The 17787-nt window shown below is 43.7% G+C and overlaps 1 protein-coding gene across 1 annotated transcript in view; it reads left to right on the top strand.

Moving 5' to 3' along the window:
* The window catches only part of CCDC85C (coiled-coil domain containing 85C), a 114509-nt gene extending 96750 nt beyond the window's left edge, over positions 1-17759 (top strand). Inside the window, exons 4-6 of the mRNA XM_074825088.1 lie at positions 4251-4346; positions 12242-12340; positions 14006-17759. Of these exons, the coding sequence (XP_074681189.1) occupies positions 4251-4346; positions 12242-12340; positions 14006-14095 (285 nt within the window). The 3' untranslated portion in view covers positions 14096-17759. The remainder of the gene's footprint in view (positions 1-4250; positions 4347-12241; positions 12341-14005) is intronic.
* The last annotated feature ends 28 nt before the right edge of the window (positions 17760-17787 follow it).

The following is a 17787-nucleotide window of genomic DNA, read 5'->3' as shown; positions in this document are numbered from 1 at the left end:
GCTCCACGTTAGGTTCCCTGGGACTTTTGCTTCTTAAAGACATATCTTGAAGAACTATCTCTGGGTCTCAGACGTGCAATGGTCAACAAACCCTGTGTGTAGGGAAGATAAGGTGCTTCCTCCAAGCACTCGGGAACCCCAATGCAACAGATACATAACTTAGAGCCCCCCACTCTTAATTAGGCTGGTAATCTAACCTCTGGGCTGCTCCTTCTTTTGTCAGTGTAAGTGTGACTGTGGATGAAACAGAAAGTGGTGTGCGATGTAATTCTACCCAGGTGACCATCTGACACCACAACATAGATGTACAGTTGTTTTCTTTTTGAACTACAAATTCCTTGTATAAGTGATGAGTTGAACAAGCTAACTTCCAGTCTTGTCTCTGCTGCTGTAAACCTGGAGCAACTCTAAAGTTAGTTGAGGCCAAAGAGAATAAGAAACTTTGCATTTTGAAATGACTCAGCCTCAGCAGAAGCAAACTAGAAAAACAATCAAGATGGTGTTTCTCAACACCATAATAATAGAGCACCCAAATAAAAGAGCACCCTTTTTGGTGACTTCTGAGCTGTCTTTTAGCACCATTCATTTATATAATTATGTGACACCTCAGCCACATGTCTGAGGATGAAGAGTGAACCATCTCTGAGCTACCAAACGCTATGAAAACCTAGCAAGTGGAAAAGCCAGAAGTCCATGTAAGACGGAGAGTGCATGTTTGACAAAACCAGACAGGAAGAGGAAACTGAGAGTGATACATGCCCCAAAACACGCTGTATTGCTTTTTGCCTATATGGACAATTTCTGCTTCTTAGGATGTAACCAGATTAACCTCGCTATTATTGTCCATCTGGGTGCTGAGTCAGTTGTATTCCCGTGGCTTTGAAAATGTCAGCTATAGGGAATTGGAAGGGCATGTGTTTCTGCAGTGATGGAGGTCCTCAGAGTAGCTGAGTTAGAGTGCTGGGGTGCAGCTGTGGTAATTCTTAGCGACAGTTTCCAAATGTGTCTATTTTAGGCATGAGGAATCTCCACCATCTGTGTGATTTCAGCTACTACCTTAATGCTGACTTCCTGAGATTTCCCCCTCCCTCCTGCCCTTCTTCCAATCTCCTATCTCTGGTTCCCCCTCTCCGGCATTTCATCTGAACTGGTTTCCTGCTGGGTGAAATGCACATCCTCTTCTTTCTTCCCATTCCTTCCCTTCTCTCCCACTGTTGGCAGTTTTCCAGTCCAGAAACCTTGACCTTATCTCCAATTCCTTCCATTTCCTCCCCTTTAGCTAACACTATTGGTGAACTCTGCCCATTTTCCTCTCCTCCATCCTCCAAAGGCTGGCCATGCATCCTGCTGGATATGTTGTCATTTCTTTCCTTGCTGACTACCGTCCCCTCTTTTCTGGCCTCCTTTATGTATGCCTTTGTGCAGGAAGCTGATAGGAGTTTGGCTGAAGGGGTTTTTTTGTGAACTACACTGAAAACAGTGGGAATGAAGTGCTTACCCCCCTTTATAAAACTCTGACCCTTTGTGTGTCTGGAAAGAGCCTTTTTTAAGGGTGCAACTGCACAAAAAGAGCTAAGTGTAATGATAAATATTAAGCCACCCTTAGCAGTGTGGGTAATTTTACTTGTTGCATCCTACAATTGCAAAGAGTGGAGATGTTGGTGAGATCTTTGCTTGCTCCCCCACTTTCTTCACATGCATGCTTGGCCTTTTGTGTAGTAACAGTCTGTGAACTGGGGCATAGCAGGCCAACAGCGTGGTTGTTTGGTGACCATTGCTGACCATTGCACTCATCAGTTTGGATATCTGTTTCAGTTGGTTGGGGGCTTTGGCTTCCAATCTAAGGATCAAGTATCATGTCTATTTTAGAAATGAAATCATCTGTTACTGACACTCTGACAGCAAGTTTTGGGTCTACCTCCTTTGCTGCATCCCTCATTCTTTAACATTAGTTTTCTCTCTTCAGTCAGATTTTCTACCTGTGTTCAGGTGAAGCTCAGTTGATTGCCCTTGCCAAATTTCAGACACTCATCCAAGAAAGAAGGTGGCCCTTTGAATGTTTTTTGTGTGATACGACATATCTAGTGCATCACTGTGCTTGCAAGATTACTTTTATCTTGTCAGTATGGTGATGGGTTAAGCATGGACAGCTCTTTAGAAAACATTTCTCTCTAATTATTCTGATTTCATTTGTATTCTGGAATAATTTTGAGAGTGATTATAATAATGAAAGTGCTTTGTAGCTCATTAGTGACTTGAGTTCTGTGAGGATAAGCTGCTGCTGCCTGTCATGCAGGAGACCTGGTGATCTACTCTAGTTTGGTCAGAAAACACTATTTAAAATATTGCCAGAAGCAGGAGCCAGCAGAATTAATTTTACTTTGTCACATTATTCTCAACTCAGAAGAAATATTGGATGTTAGACCTTTGCTTGGTATTCCCTGTGTACTTCTAAAGAGGACTGTGGGGGAAGATCCATATCAAGTAGGGTTCATGGCCATAAACTCCTAAATATTCTGCTTTCAGTTGTCGTGATCTTGGTTATTTATGGAAAGACGGCAACTTTCATGCTGAAGCCAGAGGAATTATGCAGGTATTGGTGTCTTTGACCTCTGTGGGATTCTGGAAGGACTCTGTTGGATTTACCAGCTCTGTGAGAAATTTGTAACCCATTTTGGAGTCTTAAGTGGCAGCTGTAGACTGGCTGGACCCGGTCTCTGGTGCTCCCTCCCCAGCCTCTGCCTTTTCTGTGTGACATTATGGACAGGATGGCTGAGGACATGTCCCCAGGCAGTCACAGGTCCAGCAAGCTGTAACCCTCTGCCAGCAGGTCCAGAACCATGCCCAACCTGTGAGTGTCTTTTGGTCTCTGTGCTTTGGCAGTCTGTTAAATCTTCTTGGAGAATTATTGTGACGTTATTAAGTCTAATTTTCCTTTTTCTGAGATGCCTGCCTCTCAGAAAGAAAGTTTTTGTAACACCAGCAACTCAGTTCATGAAGATCGCTATTATGAGTAAATGGCTGTTGGTCATGACATGGGTTAAGCACAGATCACTGGCCTAGGCATGAAAGGCTCCATGCTTTTCATGCTATCTTTGTCTGTAGCCTAATAGATTGGCCCATCTTTTTCTTTAATATATGCACATGAACACTTTTATTAGTAAAAAGTCCCCCACAACTTAAAATGTTTGGAAGAATGAGAGGTGGCAAAGTGCCCGTCGTTGGTCCTCCTTTCTGGCATGACTAGCTTGCTGGCCTTGGCTTAGAAAGCAAAGTGATGAGACGAAGCATAAAACATGCTGTGTTTTTAAACGTGGAAAAGATGAGAACTGAGTGCCTCGTGTGTTGTACGTGAAAGCATTCCTCTGATGGTGCTACATGCCGCTCTGCCGTCCCAATTTGCTTTCAAAAGCCCCCAGTATAATCATTCTTTGTGTTTCCTAAAGGATGTGAAGACTAAATACGAGTTTGGTCAATGGTTTCATTGTTGATTTCTCCCACTGCTACAAAGCAATGCAAAAATATTAGGGACAGGCAGGGTGCATCTCAGTGAATAAAGATATTGTGTCTCTCATCATCCAAGTCGGATGGCTTTAAAAAAAGAAAGCCCTATGAAAAGTGCTTACAAGGCTGTTTGGACAGTAGAAATCTTTTGTAAAATGTAATTTCGGCATCTTTCCCAATGAGATCCTTCATGCAGGAGGGATGGCCAGCATTTTGGAAACAAACCCAGCCAACATTAGGTTTGGACATCTGCTTATTTTAAGGTTGCTTTCACAATTTTCTCTGTAGCTGAAGATTGGTACTTGATGTCTATGTGAAAATGTTGCCAGAAAAGCAATGAAGTTATGCCAACTGTTTCTTTCATGAATGCAGCTTCTTAGAAATGACCACTTTATGCTGGAAAATCATCTTGTTTGCATTGCTCTCTTGGCTAGAAGGATGAGAACTGTTTGATCTTGTCCTTGTACAAAGTTATCCTAAGTGAGCAAAAAATGTTTCTTCAATCAATGTAGCTTTAAACCAGGGTGATCTCTTGCCTGAGTACATTTAGGCTGAGTGATGGCAGGCTTAAATGGCATTAAATCAAGTGGCTTGTGAGGAAGGGGTAGTGGTGTCTTTTGTCTTTGCAGGTGGCTGAAGGGTGTTGAATTTGAGAGAAGCTAGTGCTCAATTTTTTTGGATATTTTCTTCTTCCTTGCTTAAATCACCCAAAGGGAATTAAAACATATCTTCTCTTATTTCAACAGGGACCAGCTCGCATGACATCTGATCTTGCGTCTTCTCCTGCAGCAGGATACATCCCTGTTGGTCAGAAACCAGAGGCTGTTGTGCATGCTATGAAGGTGAGGATGCTGCAGATCCCCACAGGGCTGTAGGGCTGTGCTGCGCAGCGCGGTGCAGTACTGTGCCGTGTGGTGCAACAAACCCCAAAGTGGAAGAACTGGATGTTTGCTCTTCTCATGGAAACACAACTAGAAATAGAAAGTTCGTACTCAGTAACCAGCACCTGTATCATGAGGAATAATCATTGCTTCACATAGTTGCGGAGTGAAGTAAGACCATGCGTGACTATTTTTTTGGGTGGGAAACCTCCAACAAAAGCTGCTGATGCTGAAGGTGTTTGTTACCCTTTCTTTTCATCAGTCCTGTGTAAACTGGGTCTCTGGGTTGACAGTGGTGACTGAAATGCTGTTTTTAAAAGGTACACAAGAACTGCAGTTCCTACATAGGTTTTGTTATTGAAAATCCTGCAGCAGTCTTCAAAGGAGAGAGACTTTATTTTATGTAAATGCACAGCAAACCATGGCATCATACCCATGTAGATATGTGCATCGTCGGTGGGGATTAAGGTCAGGACCATTGGCAATAAAAACTGTGGGACACTGCTAGCTGAGTTAAAGGAAAAAACTTGTACCGTGATTTCACAGCAGTTGTCAAGTCCTAGTGATCCTCCATTAGCAGGAGAAATGTAATACCCTGGTGTTTGTTACATGTTTAACTAGTTCAGCAAGTTACTTCTGAGTGTCTAAGGGACACAGAAGCACAAATCCTTTCCAAGGTGCCATAGGGGTGGCTGGAAAGACTCTAAATTAGGCTCTGGCTGGAATATACTGATTTGTAGATTTAGATTTGTTGAAGCTGTAAAATTTTGTACAGGGTTAAAAAGCTTTCATCAAATCAAAGAATGGCTACTCTGGAGCTAAGATCCCCATAGTCAGTGCTGGAAAAAAGGTCCAGCAGCGGCATTGACACTAGCTTAGACTGTCCTAGACCTGGAGACTGATGCTTACAAAGCTCTTTGCTTTGTATCTTTCCACATCTGACAGCTAAATAAATGACACAGTTGTTACTCATAGCTTTGATCTACAAGTTTCCTAATTTTTCTTGGTTTTAGTGTTTTCATCTTACTTTTTTGTGCCTGTCCAGGGTCTCTTGGCTCCGGGACAGAGGTGACAGGTGGTGGTGGGAAAACTGACACGTGTCAGGAGAAGCAGTAGTGCAGCTGGCAAGGATGTTGGTTCCACTGGGCAGTTGCAAGATTCTGGGTGGATATTGAGTGTCACTCTTTCTCAAGTAGTTCATCTTCTATGTATTTATGGTGTGTGAGGAATTAGAAAAGACAAGTTTGGTTTGGATCAAATTTTAATTTAAATTATAAAAGATCCTTCAAGCTGAAAATCTTGATTTTTCAGCTTACTTGAGGCTTTATATACCCAGATTCTATAACTCTCATTGGATCTTAAGAGAAGTGTTTGTAGCACCTTCAAGGGTTAAAAAATACCTTTAGTACAGTTTTTACTAGTTATGAAAAGAGTCCTGACCACACAAGTGGCAGTTCACTTGCCTTAGTATATTTGTCCTGTGTTTTCCAGACAAGTTTCTTCTTTGCTCGTTGTGAATGGTTCTGTGCTATCAGAAGGTTGTTGTGCTCCATCCTGTACTATGCTGCATTGCACTTGTGACATTTTTCCTGTGTATATACGTGCATATAGATCTGCTAAACTGATGCCTTGAAGAGCTCATGTGATACCTTTGTTTTTCTGACACTTTGTACTAATCCAGTTTTGCTTGTATTTAATCATCCAAGCCCTCATACAGTCCAGACTACTGCTGTTGGCTTTTTCTTCCCAAACTGTGGGGTTCATACCTTTCTGCTCCTGCTCTTCATTGCATTTGGTGAGGTGGTGGTGAGGGACAATATTAAGCAGAGTTGATAATATTTTTAAGTTACAAGATCAAACAGTTGTAAATTGAGTATGAACGCATTCTGGGGGGAAAATAGGTTTCTATTTGCTTTAGGGAAGACGGGACTGAATTTCTCAGTAAAGGCAAGAAACATAAATGGTTTTAAGGTGCAGTTTGATAAGCTAATGGAAAGGATTGGAAAATTAATGAGGAAGATTCTTGGAAACTGGAAATTAAGTTTGGGAGGTCTGGGGCAATGATGCATATAAAGGGGTTGAAAGGAAGTTGGATGACTGCTTGCTTGCACATATCGTCGTTAGTAATATAATAATAATAATCATCCTCTACTTCAGAGCTTTGTTGATCACTAGGAAGGTCTGGAAGAAATCTCCTCTGCATTTTCATAATTTGGCCAATGAGGTACATTTATTTGTCTGTTTTCAAAACCCTGGAAAGTGCCATGGCTGGGGTCAGCAAGCAGGTGGCATAGCAATCACATCTCATGGGGCATAAATGATCTCATGTGATGTGTCCTCCTCACACACTTAAGGTTAAAAATATTCTCACATTTGAAGTGAGGAGGGAATTATCCTGTAGATCAGTGTGGCGGGGAGGGATGAGAAGGTGTTTATTTTTCCATCCTATGGCCCATTTCCAAAGGTCAGCTGAAAGTTGAAAAGACTGAGTAAACTGGTCATGGTCTTGATCTCTCCTCTTCCCTCTTGTGGCACAGTGAAATTGTGGCTGCTGGTCTCCAGCTGCAGATCTTAAACTGAGTAGAAGATAACGTCTTTTGGCCACAGCATTCTATAGCATATGGAGTAGGTCTTATTTGCACCCTGCAGAACTGGGCAGCTTTTCCAGTGCCAGTCCCTGCATGTGGGAAACTGGATGCAGCTACCAGCTTAGACTCTCACCACCTGTGAAACAGCTGATGACCTTCCCTTGAGGAGAAGAGTGTAGCCTACAAATAAGACTTTGCACTTTGGCTATACCACATCAGATACTAGAAAAAGCCCTTCTTGGTTGTGTAAAGAAGTCCTATGTCTGTAGCAGGCTAGCTCCTTACCACGAGGAAAGGAGAGGAGAGATGGAAGTTGGCGTTGCTTGTCTTGTGGGGTGCTTGCATGCAAGTCTGTCCAGAAGTGCTGTGGCTGCAAGGATGTGGCTCTGTGCCCAAGCAAAGGTCACTGAGGGGCTGGGCACTCTGCATGGATCCGCAGGGCTTCTGGATTGCCTCTGTCTGCACCCATCTATGTAATCTCCCCTAGGCTTTTTCCTTGGCTTTTTCTGGCAGCTGAATGCTAGCTATGTGGCTGAAGCATTGCCTGCCATTTAGTGTAAGTTCTTTCTTGAACATGTTTAGGGGTTTTCTTTAGTTTTGCTTTTGAAATAGTTTTTGTTTATTTGTGCCTACTAAATAAGGAGCAAGATGACAGGTTGGCACTCCTAACAGCTGTTTTTGCTAACGAGAATAAAAGGTACATATGCTACAGCTCAGTATCTTGATGAACATCAAAGCGTTTTTCTTAGGAATTGAGCAAACCTGCTGAAGACGTGGGGAGGTGAGGAAGAGATAAATGTAAGAGAACGATGTTTAGCCTATAACTCAACTCCCCCCGTAGCAGCAGCCTGGATCTCTCCCATGACCACAGAGTCATCGAGCAGGTGATTAGTCACTTGTACTGATCTTGGGTATGGCAGGATTTGGCCCTGTCAAAAAATAGGGGAAGTCCCAGCAGGGCACATAAACTGTTCCCTTGCTGAAGCAGGATGCTGTGTCCCTTAGTGCATTGTCCATTTCACTTATAAATCAATAAAATCATTGAGGCTTGCACCCTTCAGAAAGCATCCCTCATTCTCAGAGTGCTTTCTGGTACAGAAATGCTTCCCTCAACTTTCAGCTCTCTTCCAAAGCTGTACTGCAGTCACCTGGAGTTTTTGGTGGGTTTTTTTGTTTGTTTTTTAAATACGCATTGCATGGTCATGTGGGGCCAGTACAGCAAGTCAGAAGGGAGGTGGATATGGTGGACCAGGTAACTTTGAGGTGACACTGCCTTAGTCACAGACATCAGTGCAGTCATGAAGGACAACTGAATATACCCAAGGTGTTCCTCAGAGTTCAGGTATCGGCAGGGAGAAAGCCAGACGAGCCAGCATGCTCATCGAGAACAAGGTGCAGGTTGTCTTCGGAAGGTGGCATCCCCAGGCGGAAGAGCAGCATTACAAGGCCCAGCCCCATACCCCTGCACAGGCCGTCACCCCGTGCCTGAGAGGAGCAGGCTGCCCTTGCTGACGGGCGTTTTACCCAGGGAGATCACATAGCGCTGGTGCATCTGCAAAGGGCCAAATGCTGTCAGTGCAGCTTGATGAAGAGCAAAAAGGAGGGGATGGCATGATCCACTTCGAGCCTGGGGTATACTTGTCTGTTTTCCTTGCACTCCTGGGTTGGGATGGGGCTGAAATCATGGGAGGATATACCTCAGTTTCTTAGATCCACACTGAATCCACAGTCCTTGATCTTCAGCTGAGCCATAGACAATTTATGTGAAGGCACATCTATAGTCCTCAGCGGTGTAACCGGAGGAACATTGACCTGGTCCTTCTAAACAGCTGAGACAGTGCCTGGCAGGATCTGAGAATGTCTGGGGCTGGGTCAGCACTAAGAAGCCTTCCTGTCTTTCTTCAGGAGGCAATTTCACCCTTCAGAATGTATTTTTTTCCAGCATGCATTTCCAGGATAGGCTGTTGAGTTTTAACCCCCTGAATCCCTTTTTCCCATACCCAAGACGCTAAAACATCTTTACAAAGTGCCTGCCCAGATGTGGGGTGGGCCTGGGAAGCAGGATGTTTTCCAGGGTAAATGAGTCCCAAGTCATTCAGAAATTAAATACAACCATAACTTCTGTCTGATCGGCTTTTGGCTCCAGCTCTGCCTCCTTAACACCATTAAAAGACATTTTCACTGAAAGAAATGGGCTGCACCAGCCTTCCACACCTCCTGGACTAGGGAATGTGGTTTTAGTTTAAACACAAGTAATAGAAAAACAGTTTATTTTTGTCCGCTGAGATTTGTGCATGGCTGATGGAAACAGAGGCTGGAGCTGATGTGATCTTTAACTAATCTAAACCGTAGTTGTCCTTGACACTTGCCCTGTGGACACAGCCGGTGTTTAGCTGCCAGCCAGGCAGCCCTGGTGCTCTGCACGGGGATGTGATCCTGCAGGCTGCTGCCTTTACAGCCAACCATTGGAGGGACACTGACTCCAGACAAGCGAGTTCGATGTGCGAGTCCAGCTGGATCAATAATTAATTCCCTCCTCTTTAGCAAAAAATAGATGCTCTCTTTGTCAGCAGATACATGCTTTTTGCATCCCTCTTGCCCTTCCTCTCCTCTTAGAAAGGATGTGGATAATCCTTATTTGTGCAAAGATTGGTCCCAGCTATGTTGGTTAAACTAGCTGGTGTGTTTTAGAAGTAGGTTAAGGGCCCTAGGAGAATGACCTATTTTTGTTTGTAACGCAGTTCAAGTACAGCTGTACGGAGGCAGACCAGGGATAATCTACCCTGGTATCCCATTTCGTGGAGCAGCCGGTGCTGTATGCCTCAGCAAAGGGTGAAACCCATCTAGCACTGCATCGGGCTCTGTACTTCCCTAGGAGGTGTAGGAGTATTTATGCTCACAAATACACCTGCTGTACTGCTTTATATGCGTGTGGATGTACCGTGGTGAGTAAGACCACGTGCTATTTGATGGCGTTGGATGATTCCAGGAACTTAGACCCTGCACACTGGGCTGACCACCTTTCTCATCAGTGGCAAAGCCCTGGGTGAGGTATGTAGTTCAGCTGAGGCGCAGCAGTAAAATCTTGAGGCAGTCCTGCGCAGTGATATGCCCAACTCGTGCAGCATGCCCATCCGGAGGAGCTATCTGAACGCATGCGTGCACTATGGAGGGGGTATTCTGTGTGTCACTGTGTTTCCAGAGGGAAGCAAGGGCTTCCTTTAGCCCCAGGCAGCCTCATCTCTGTCATGGAGGGACCACCTGGGCACAGCCAGGTCCTGCTGCCCTGGAGGTGCTCTGGGGGAGTAGCTGGGACAGCGTGTGCCCCAGGCGGGATGTGGGGGCTGGCTCTCCACTGCTACAGAGGTGTGGGGTTGGGCAGCACATGGTGGGATGCAGCAACCACATAGACATGCTGAGTCTTACCAGCCATGTGTGGCCTGGGGATCAGTGCTTGGGGAACATGTCTCCAAGTGCTATTTAAAAGAAAGAGGTTAAAAATCAGACTTTTTCCATTTTTAGACATTGTTAGCCTGAAATCTACGAAAATAAGTCACAGGCAGGACATGTCCACTGTTTTTTTCTGTGTCCTGAGCTGCTTTCACAGCATATTTACTTGTCTTCCCAAGGCAAATCTGCGAGTGTGGCCCAGCCACCAGGCTGAGTGGCATCCAGGGGGCCCATGAACACAAGCACAGGACGTGTCAGGTCTGGGATGCTGGTGCTGGAGCTGTAACATCTCTGTCTCTGCAAGGAAACCTGGTTCTTCCCAGATCCGGGAGTGCCTGCTGGAGATGCTCTCTGAGCCGCAGAGCATAGCCTCCTTGGAGAATCTCAAATCCTTCACCCTGTCGCTTTCAGGCTATTCCTATGCTTTTGCAGCCATTTTTTGCAGTGCTTTCCTCCTATTAATATCATGGGAAAAGACCCCTAGTCATGATCAGGAGGGAAAGGAAAGGCAATGCCTCACTCTTCCAGAGGCTACTGCAGGCAGGGTGCTGCAAGCATGTATCTGGGTCCGCTGCCTGTAGCCAGGCATGAGAGGAAAGACAGCAAAACAGAGCTGCTTGTGGAGGACCAGACAGTCCTGGCACCAGCACCTTGTGGGTATGGCCTGTATTCATCAGCATTTGTACCGGCTGAACTCACTGAGTGGCTGGTAAATGTTACCCTGTGGCTGCAATCCTGGGTGTTCAGGGGATGTGCATGTGTGCCAGCCCCAGCCAAGGGCCACCAATTCCCTGACCTTTATGGGGCATGCGCTGTGGGTGGACATGGTGCTGTTGGAGATTAAAGTAAAGCCTGGGGAGTCGAGGCGATTATCTCCATCTTCAGAGGGCATCTGTGGCCCAAGGAGAGGGTGACCCAGATTCCCCACGGCATTCAGCACTCAGTGGGGACGGCGCCTTCAGAGGACTGCGGTCAGCATGCAGGGTCCTGGGAGGCTGTACGGTTTTTTCCCCATCCTGTTCCCATTCCCTTCGCACCCTGGCTGCATCCAGCTGGAAGAGGGAGTGGGTAAGAGCCAGGAATCAAATCGGGTTCTCTGAGTCCCAGGGCTCCATGCTAACAGCCTGTCTCTTTCTTACTGTCATCATGGAACTCTGAGGGGTTCCCTTGAGAAACTAAATGCGTTAAAAACAATTTTCAGCCAAAAGGTGAGTGAAATTGGCTGTGTCTGTTTAAGATCTGAAGGTTCATGGCTGATTGGAGACCACACACTTAAGCTGCACAGTGGGTAATACTCCGCTTTTCAGTGGTACAAACCTGTTTGCCTCTTTCCCTGATGGCTAAAACCCTGTTAGACCTAAAAGCTGCTGCCCTAGGCTGACCACAGTAGCCTCGTGACTCAGATTAGTAGAAGGGAGTAGAGAAGCACCACTCCTGCGAAAGAGGGGAATGGAGGGAGCTTGAGTTGCTGGGGGAGCTGCCTGGAAGCTGCCTTGGGGGAGCTGCCTGGAAGGTGGGGCCACCAGCAGCCTTCCTGGAAGAGATGTGTTTGTGTGCACAGGCAACTCGCTGCCAATTATCACATAGTCCCCCAGGACTGTGGTGACAGCCACACCATGCAGGTGGTAGGACAGAGGCATTCCATCACCAGGGAAGGGAGAGGATAGAGGTGCCCAACCTGGTGTCATGCTCATTTTTGCAGTGCTCTGACTCTCAAGGCTCTGTGAATCCTACCAATTTAAATACTGGTTAATGAGGTTGTTAGGAACACTTAATTATTTGAGGAGCATAATACTTTTGTAATACTGTTTTTTGTAGGTCCTTGAGGTGCATGAAAATTTGGACAGGCAAATGCAAGACAACTATGAAGAAGACCTGAGTGAAAAGGAGAAGGCAATCGTTCGTGAAATGTGCAATGTAATAACTCCTCTCAGCATCTCTAGGGGTTTCTTTTGTGGTCTTTTCTTAGAAGTACAGAGGAGCAGGGTTCTGCTGTGTACAAGCCCCACTTGATGCAAGATCCACAGGTGCAAGGGAAGAGTGGAGGCTCTGCTGGCCACTGCTTTGGGTATCAGTAATGCGAGTGCCTCGTTCACTGCATGGAGCAACCTTTGCTCAGCAGATACTTCCCACTCTGCTGCCTTCGAGGGTGCAGAGTAGCTAGTCTAGCTGACAGAGAGCTGTGCAAAGGGCTCTCCCTGGCTTGGAGAGTCCTGTTAGTAGTTGACTCCAACTGTGTCCTTAGGGACTCGGTTTGGGCTGAGCAGCAACTGGTTGCTATCTTTAGAGCTGTACAGCTTGAACGGGTTTGAGCCTAAACCGTAAGATAACATCAGAGGGAGAATATTCATGTCTGAACAGCATCATAGTATGCAGGTGCTTACAGCACTACCAACATGTTGGTCAACCACACTGTTAACTGAGCTTGCCATGTCCTGTACAGTGAACATTTGTACCAAACCTCTCCTCGGTGGTGTCTGCTGCTGTGGCACTGCCTCCAGCTTCAAAGTATCTTGGCCGTGCTCTAGCTCTGAACAAAGAGTTTGAGATTTCTGCTAGAACGTGGCTCAAGATGCACATCACCTGCAGTCGGGGATGTGCCGTTCTACAGTACCAGCAGTGCCCACAGCAGGGAGGAGGATCCTTATTGGAGTGTTCTCTTTTGGAAGTCCACGTTGGAGGTCAGCCCAAGTGGCATTGTTTAGTGCCTCACAGCAGCAGAGAGGAGCCTAACCCTCCGTTTAAATTCTGAAAACCACCTCAACCCTAAAAAGAGGGTGAAAAGAACACAAGTGCATCTTGCAGACAAATTCTTGGCGAGGGCTGAGGCACTTCACTTTGGTTGCTGTATCCCTATAAGCAAAGCAAAGACCAAAGTAAATGAAGGCCTGCTTTTTAGGATATTTTGTCTGCCTAATGCCACATTCCTTTGTAGCCATGCAGGGGCAAAGGTAAAAAGCCATAACTTCATCCTCCCAGATGGACTCATTTCTGTTTGTGTATCATCAGATGTTTTTTCTTTAAATATTCATTTTATGTAGACTCAAGATAGAATCACAGAATCACAGAAGTACTTTGCAGTTTCTTATTTTTTAAAAAATAACCTCCCTTACCTCAGTGGCCCTAGAGTGATAAAATATATGTGTTTATAGAAAGTCGTGTATATATATATATACACACATATATATACACACATATATATATGTGCATATATATATAATGTTAATCATTATCTTTTTCATTATCTTTTCTGTTCATGGTAACATCATTTCTGTAAGCAGGGCACAGTTGACCTACCATTGAACTTAACTTCTGAACCTAGTGTATTTGTTTTACACTATTACCCCAGGCAAAAATGGTTCTAATTTCAAGAGACTAATTAGAAAAATGCATCAATGTTTTCCTTGGAAACTGATGCACAGATGCCATCAAGTGGCTCTGCTGAGCATTACAGCCCAGCTCTGGGAAATGGCTTTTTTTGACTTTCAGACTACAGTTATGAAAATACTGCAACTCCTCAGCGGCTTTGGGGTTTTTTTAATTCCTGTTTTTCTCTCCCTCCCCCTTTATTTTTTCTCACAGGTTGTCTGGCGAAAGCTGGGTGATGCTGCGAGCTCCAAACCCTCCATCAGGCAACATCTTTCAGGAAACCAGTTCAAGGGTCCCTTGTAGGAACCATGGAAGGCTGGAAGTAATTGATTCTGTGAAGACTAAAGAGGCAGAGCTCAGCGTTTCTGTCTGCCTGTTCTTTGGGAGTTGGGGTTGAGTTTTTTTCAGGGTTTCCTTTTTTCTTTTCCTTTTTTTTTTTTTTGCTTTTTTTTGTAACAATAGTGTAAATATGGCAGCTAAAGGCCTGATTTCCAGGCTGTGGTGCTCTGGAACTACTGTTCAATGGGTAACCATCCAATAATGCCAGACTTGCATCATTTGTATTGTAGTTCAAACCTGCTTTGTTGTAATGGTCTGTTTCTAGAATTAACTAACTCAAGAGAATTTCTAAGAGGAACAAGAAGACCCCTTAACCTGTGGAGAAGTCACAGTTTGTATCGCTCCGGTCCACCTGCTTGTCAGTGATTCATAGCTGGGTTAGAGGCTCCAGGCAGCACCTTCCAGGGAAAGAGGAATTTGAATTTGTTGGTTTACTGCCTGACAAGCTCCAGAGCTGCTAACACTTTTTTTGGAGGTCCTTATTTTGAAGAATGACATGCAACTGTTTTCACAAGGCGCTGTGTACAATATTGAGTGGCGAGCTAAAAACAGTAGTACCACTTTGTACATTGTACGGTGGTAGTCACCACGCAAGCATACAGAAAGGCTTAAGATTCCATATCAGCTGTTAATGAACTATTTTTCATGAACAAATGACACAAGATTTCTGCAGTCATAATGTGAATGAAGTTACTTAGCCACACACCAGTATTCCCTACAAATATGGCAACACTTTTCCTGTAAAGCTTTTACTACAAAATAATTCAGCAGAAACTGCCGTCCTAACAGTGCTAATGGCTTTCACAGGGATCTTCGAGAGCAGCTCATCTTTCACATAAGGAAGATTTGGGTATTTCTTTTTAATGTTCTTGTTGATCCCTCACCTATACTGGTTCCTGTGTAAGGTAACCAAACAACAACCTTGCAGAGCTGAATAAAAACTCCATAAACACAGGCTGTTGGGTGAGACTACTTCCTGCCATTCAAGCTTTATTTTTGTTATTGAACCAAAATAAGTGGGTTTTTCTTTCTTCTAATGGTTGTATATAAAACAATGGGACTTATATTTTGCTATTGTGGAGTAGCTGCTTGTATAGTTGTAAGAATTTGACCCCCTTTTCCAAGTTGTCACAGCAGCTGTCCCTGTATTTTATTAGCTGTTCTTTCCCAATAGTCCAAGGAAGTGGGGCTTGGTTACTAAACTCATTGGTGTAAAATAATTTTAAAGACAGGCATGTGAAAAGATCAAAGCCTCCTCTTCAAAAGTTGCATCGATTTTATTGATTAGTTTGAAGATTTAATGACCTCAAACACCATCACTTTCTTCTTATTCTCTGTAAGGATCAGTCACAGCTACAGACAGCCAAATTAACTGGACAGGTTCTTCCTCTTTAATTAATTTGTTCTACCAGTTGAGTGCTTAACTTGTGGTATTGTATTAACATGGAGTGCAGATAAAAATACCAAGGAGCGCATGCTGCAAGTTATGAAAGGTAATTGGTCCCATGGCATCCAATAATTTAACTGCCTGGGTAAGGAATTTGGAGTGTCAGAGCGGAGATCTGTAACCAGTAAAAAACCGAAGGAATACAACCAAAATACATAGTAACCAGTAAGAGTAAGCTCCACTTCACTATTCATTGCAGAAATAAAAATGTAACAGTCAAGACCAGTAGGTTATTTGAAAAAAATCCAAGAACCACCCCCATACACGCATACTCTTACACACTCACCAGTAGTCTATTTCTTACTACTGCCCAGTCAGCGAATGCTGAGCTAGCTAACTCTAGTAATATTTACATCCCATGGAGTCTGGAAAAATCCATTCTAGAGTCTGTCTCCTTTAAAATACAGCATCTTTAGAGGATTCTGGATTTCCTCCTCTTTACTTTTTGTTTTGACCTCGAGTTTCTAGTCACCATTGATTACTTGTCTTCCTCCTGTACAATTTATACCTTAAGATTTTTGTACCAGAAAAGGTGATGCAAAGCAGAGGCATCATTCTTCCTTAACATCTAATGTCGAACAGAGGGTTACTTTAATCTATCTGCTTGAAAGCCCATTTTAATTTCAGTGGCATCTAATCAGTGGATTAAGCAGAGAATTTAAGCATATTGGGAACAAGGTTAATTTACGTCAGTGAATTTTAACTAAAGCAATGCAAATGTTGCCAGCACTTGTAGAGAGTTAATTGTGTTGATGACGTGCTTGCTATTTTAGGAGTATATTAGACTAGCAGGTCCTCTCAACAAGACAAGAGCTATACTAATCAGATTACTAGTCTCACCATCTATGTAATTCTTGTTCAAATACTCCTTGCTATCAAATCTCTCTCAAAATCTATTCAATGACTTCAAGCAAAGCTTGTTTTGTTCCACCTGCAGACCTCACCTACAAGGGAAATAGTGGTGCAATAGAAGTCCATCAGTGCTGCAAATCCCGAAGAGCCAGTTTACAAGGTAGCCAGTAGTTCAGCTGAACAGTCTTGATACTCTTAGGGTATATCCTGTTTCTTTAAGATTCTATTTGGCAGCATAAATCTTCAATGCAAGCTGTGCATCATTGATTTTGCAGAGGAACACGACAGTGCTGTACACTGGAGTGTTATGTTGGGGGGGTGTTTAGGCTTGCTACTCTTCTTACTTAGCTCCGTTAGAGCTATAAAGTGTCTTCCTGGGGTAAAATGACACTCAATGACTTCACAGGATGACTTGGGTGCTGAGTTTTCAGTTGTCTAAAAAGATGTTTTATATGCATATTTAAATTCACTTACCTATGCTCTAAGTCTTCAGTGAAAACTACCTGAGGAGCTTTGTACACTAAGTTGGAAGGGAGCATCCCATGAAGTAGCAGCCATTAAATTGATATATTTGGGGCAATAGTCCAAGTTAATTTCCTCGAGATTGAAGCTCTGGGTTCTGCAATCCCCTGGCAAAGAAAGTATCCACTGTTTACAAATGGACTTTGCTTGCTTAAGGAAACTAAAATCACATCCTTGACTTTTGTTGGAGTGACTGAAGCAGCATTTCCATAACAGTGTCTGAAACACTGTGGTGTAACCAGCTTCAGTTGGCTCTTTGCACCTTGATAAGACTGCTGAGCACAACCTTGTTGAGAATGGCACATTTTTATCCAAATATTAGATATTAAAAGAAATCAGTGTTAAAGTGACCTTTTATCTTTTTAGAAACTGTGGGGGAAGAGTACTACTGATCTTTTTCAAAGTGCATGACTGTAAAGTGATAAAATTGTATATTTTTCATAATGTGGGGAAAGTCTATTTGTGCTGCTTTAGAAATCAGTTTAAAGTTTGATTTCTGTTAAACCTGTGATCTTACAGCCCTGCTATATTTTCTGTATATGATTTACAAAGAACTGGAAAAGTTAGCACCTGCTGTTGTGTATATAGCAAAATTCTTTAGACCTTAGCACGCGTTTTTACCTATTATTGAACCACTCTGGCTTTTTTGGGGAGGAAAAGTAATAGTACAGATTTTTTTGATAATGTGTGTAAAACATTCATTTGAAATATTTTAGTAAAAATGAAGTAAGATATTGATTGTGATAGTGTATACTTCTAGTTGAATAAAATAAAATACATTCTTTTTAAATAAACTGATGAATAAGATTTGGAAGACAACTGCTGAAATACCTTG

The sequence above is a fragment of the Strix aluco genome, chromosome 4, assembly GCF_031877795.1.
Source record: "Strix aluco isolate bStrAlu1 chromosome 4, bStrAlu1.hap1, whole genome shotgun sequence".
Taxonomy (NCBI): Eukaryota; Metazoa; Chordata; class Aves; order Strigiformes; family Strigidae; genus Strix; species Strix aluco.
Note: the sequence above shows the minus strand (reverse complement) of the source record. Positions and strands in the feature narration are given on the sequence as shown.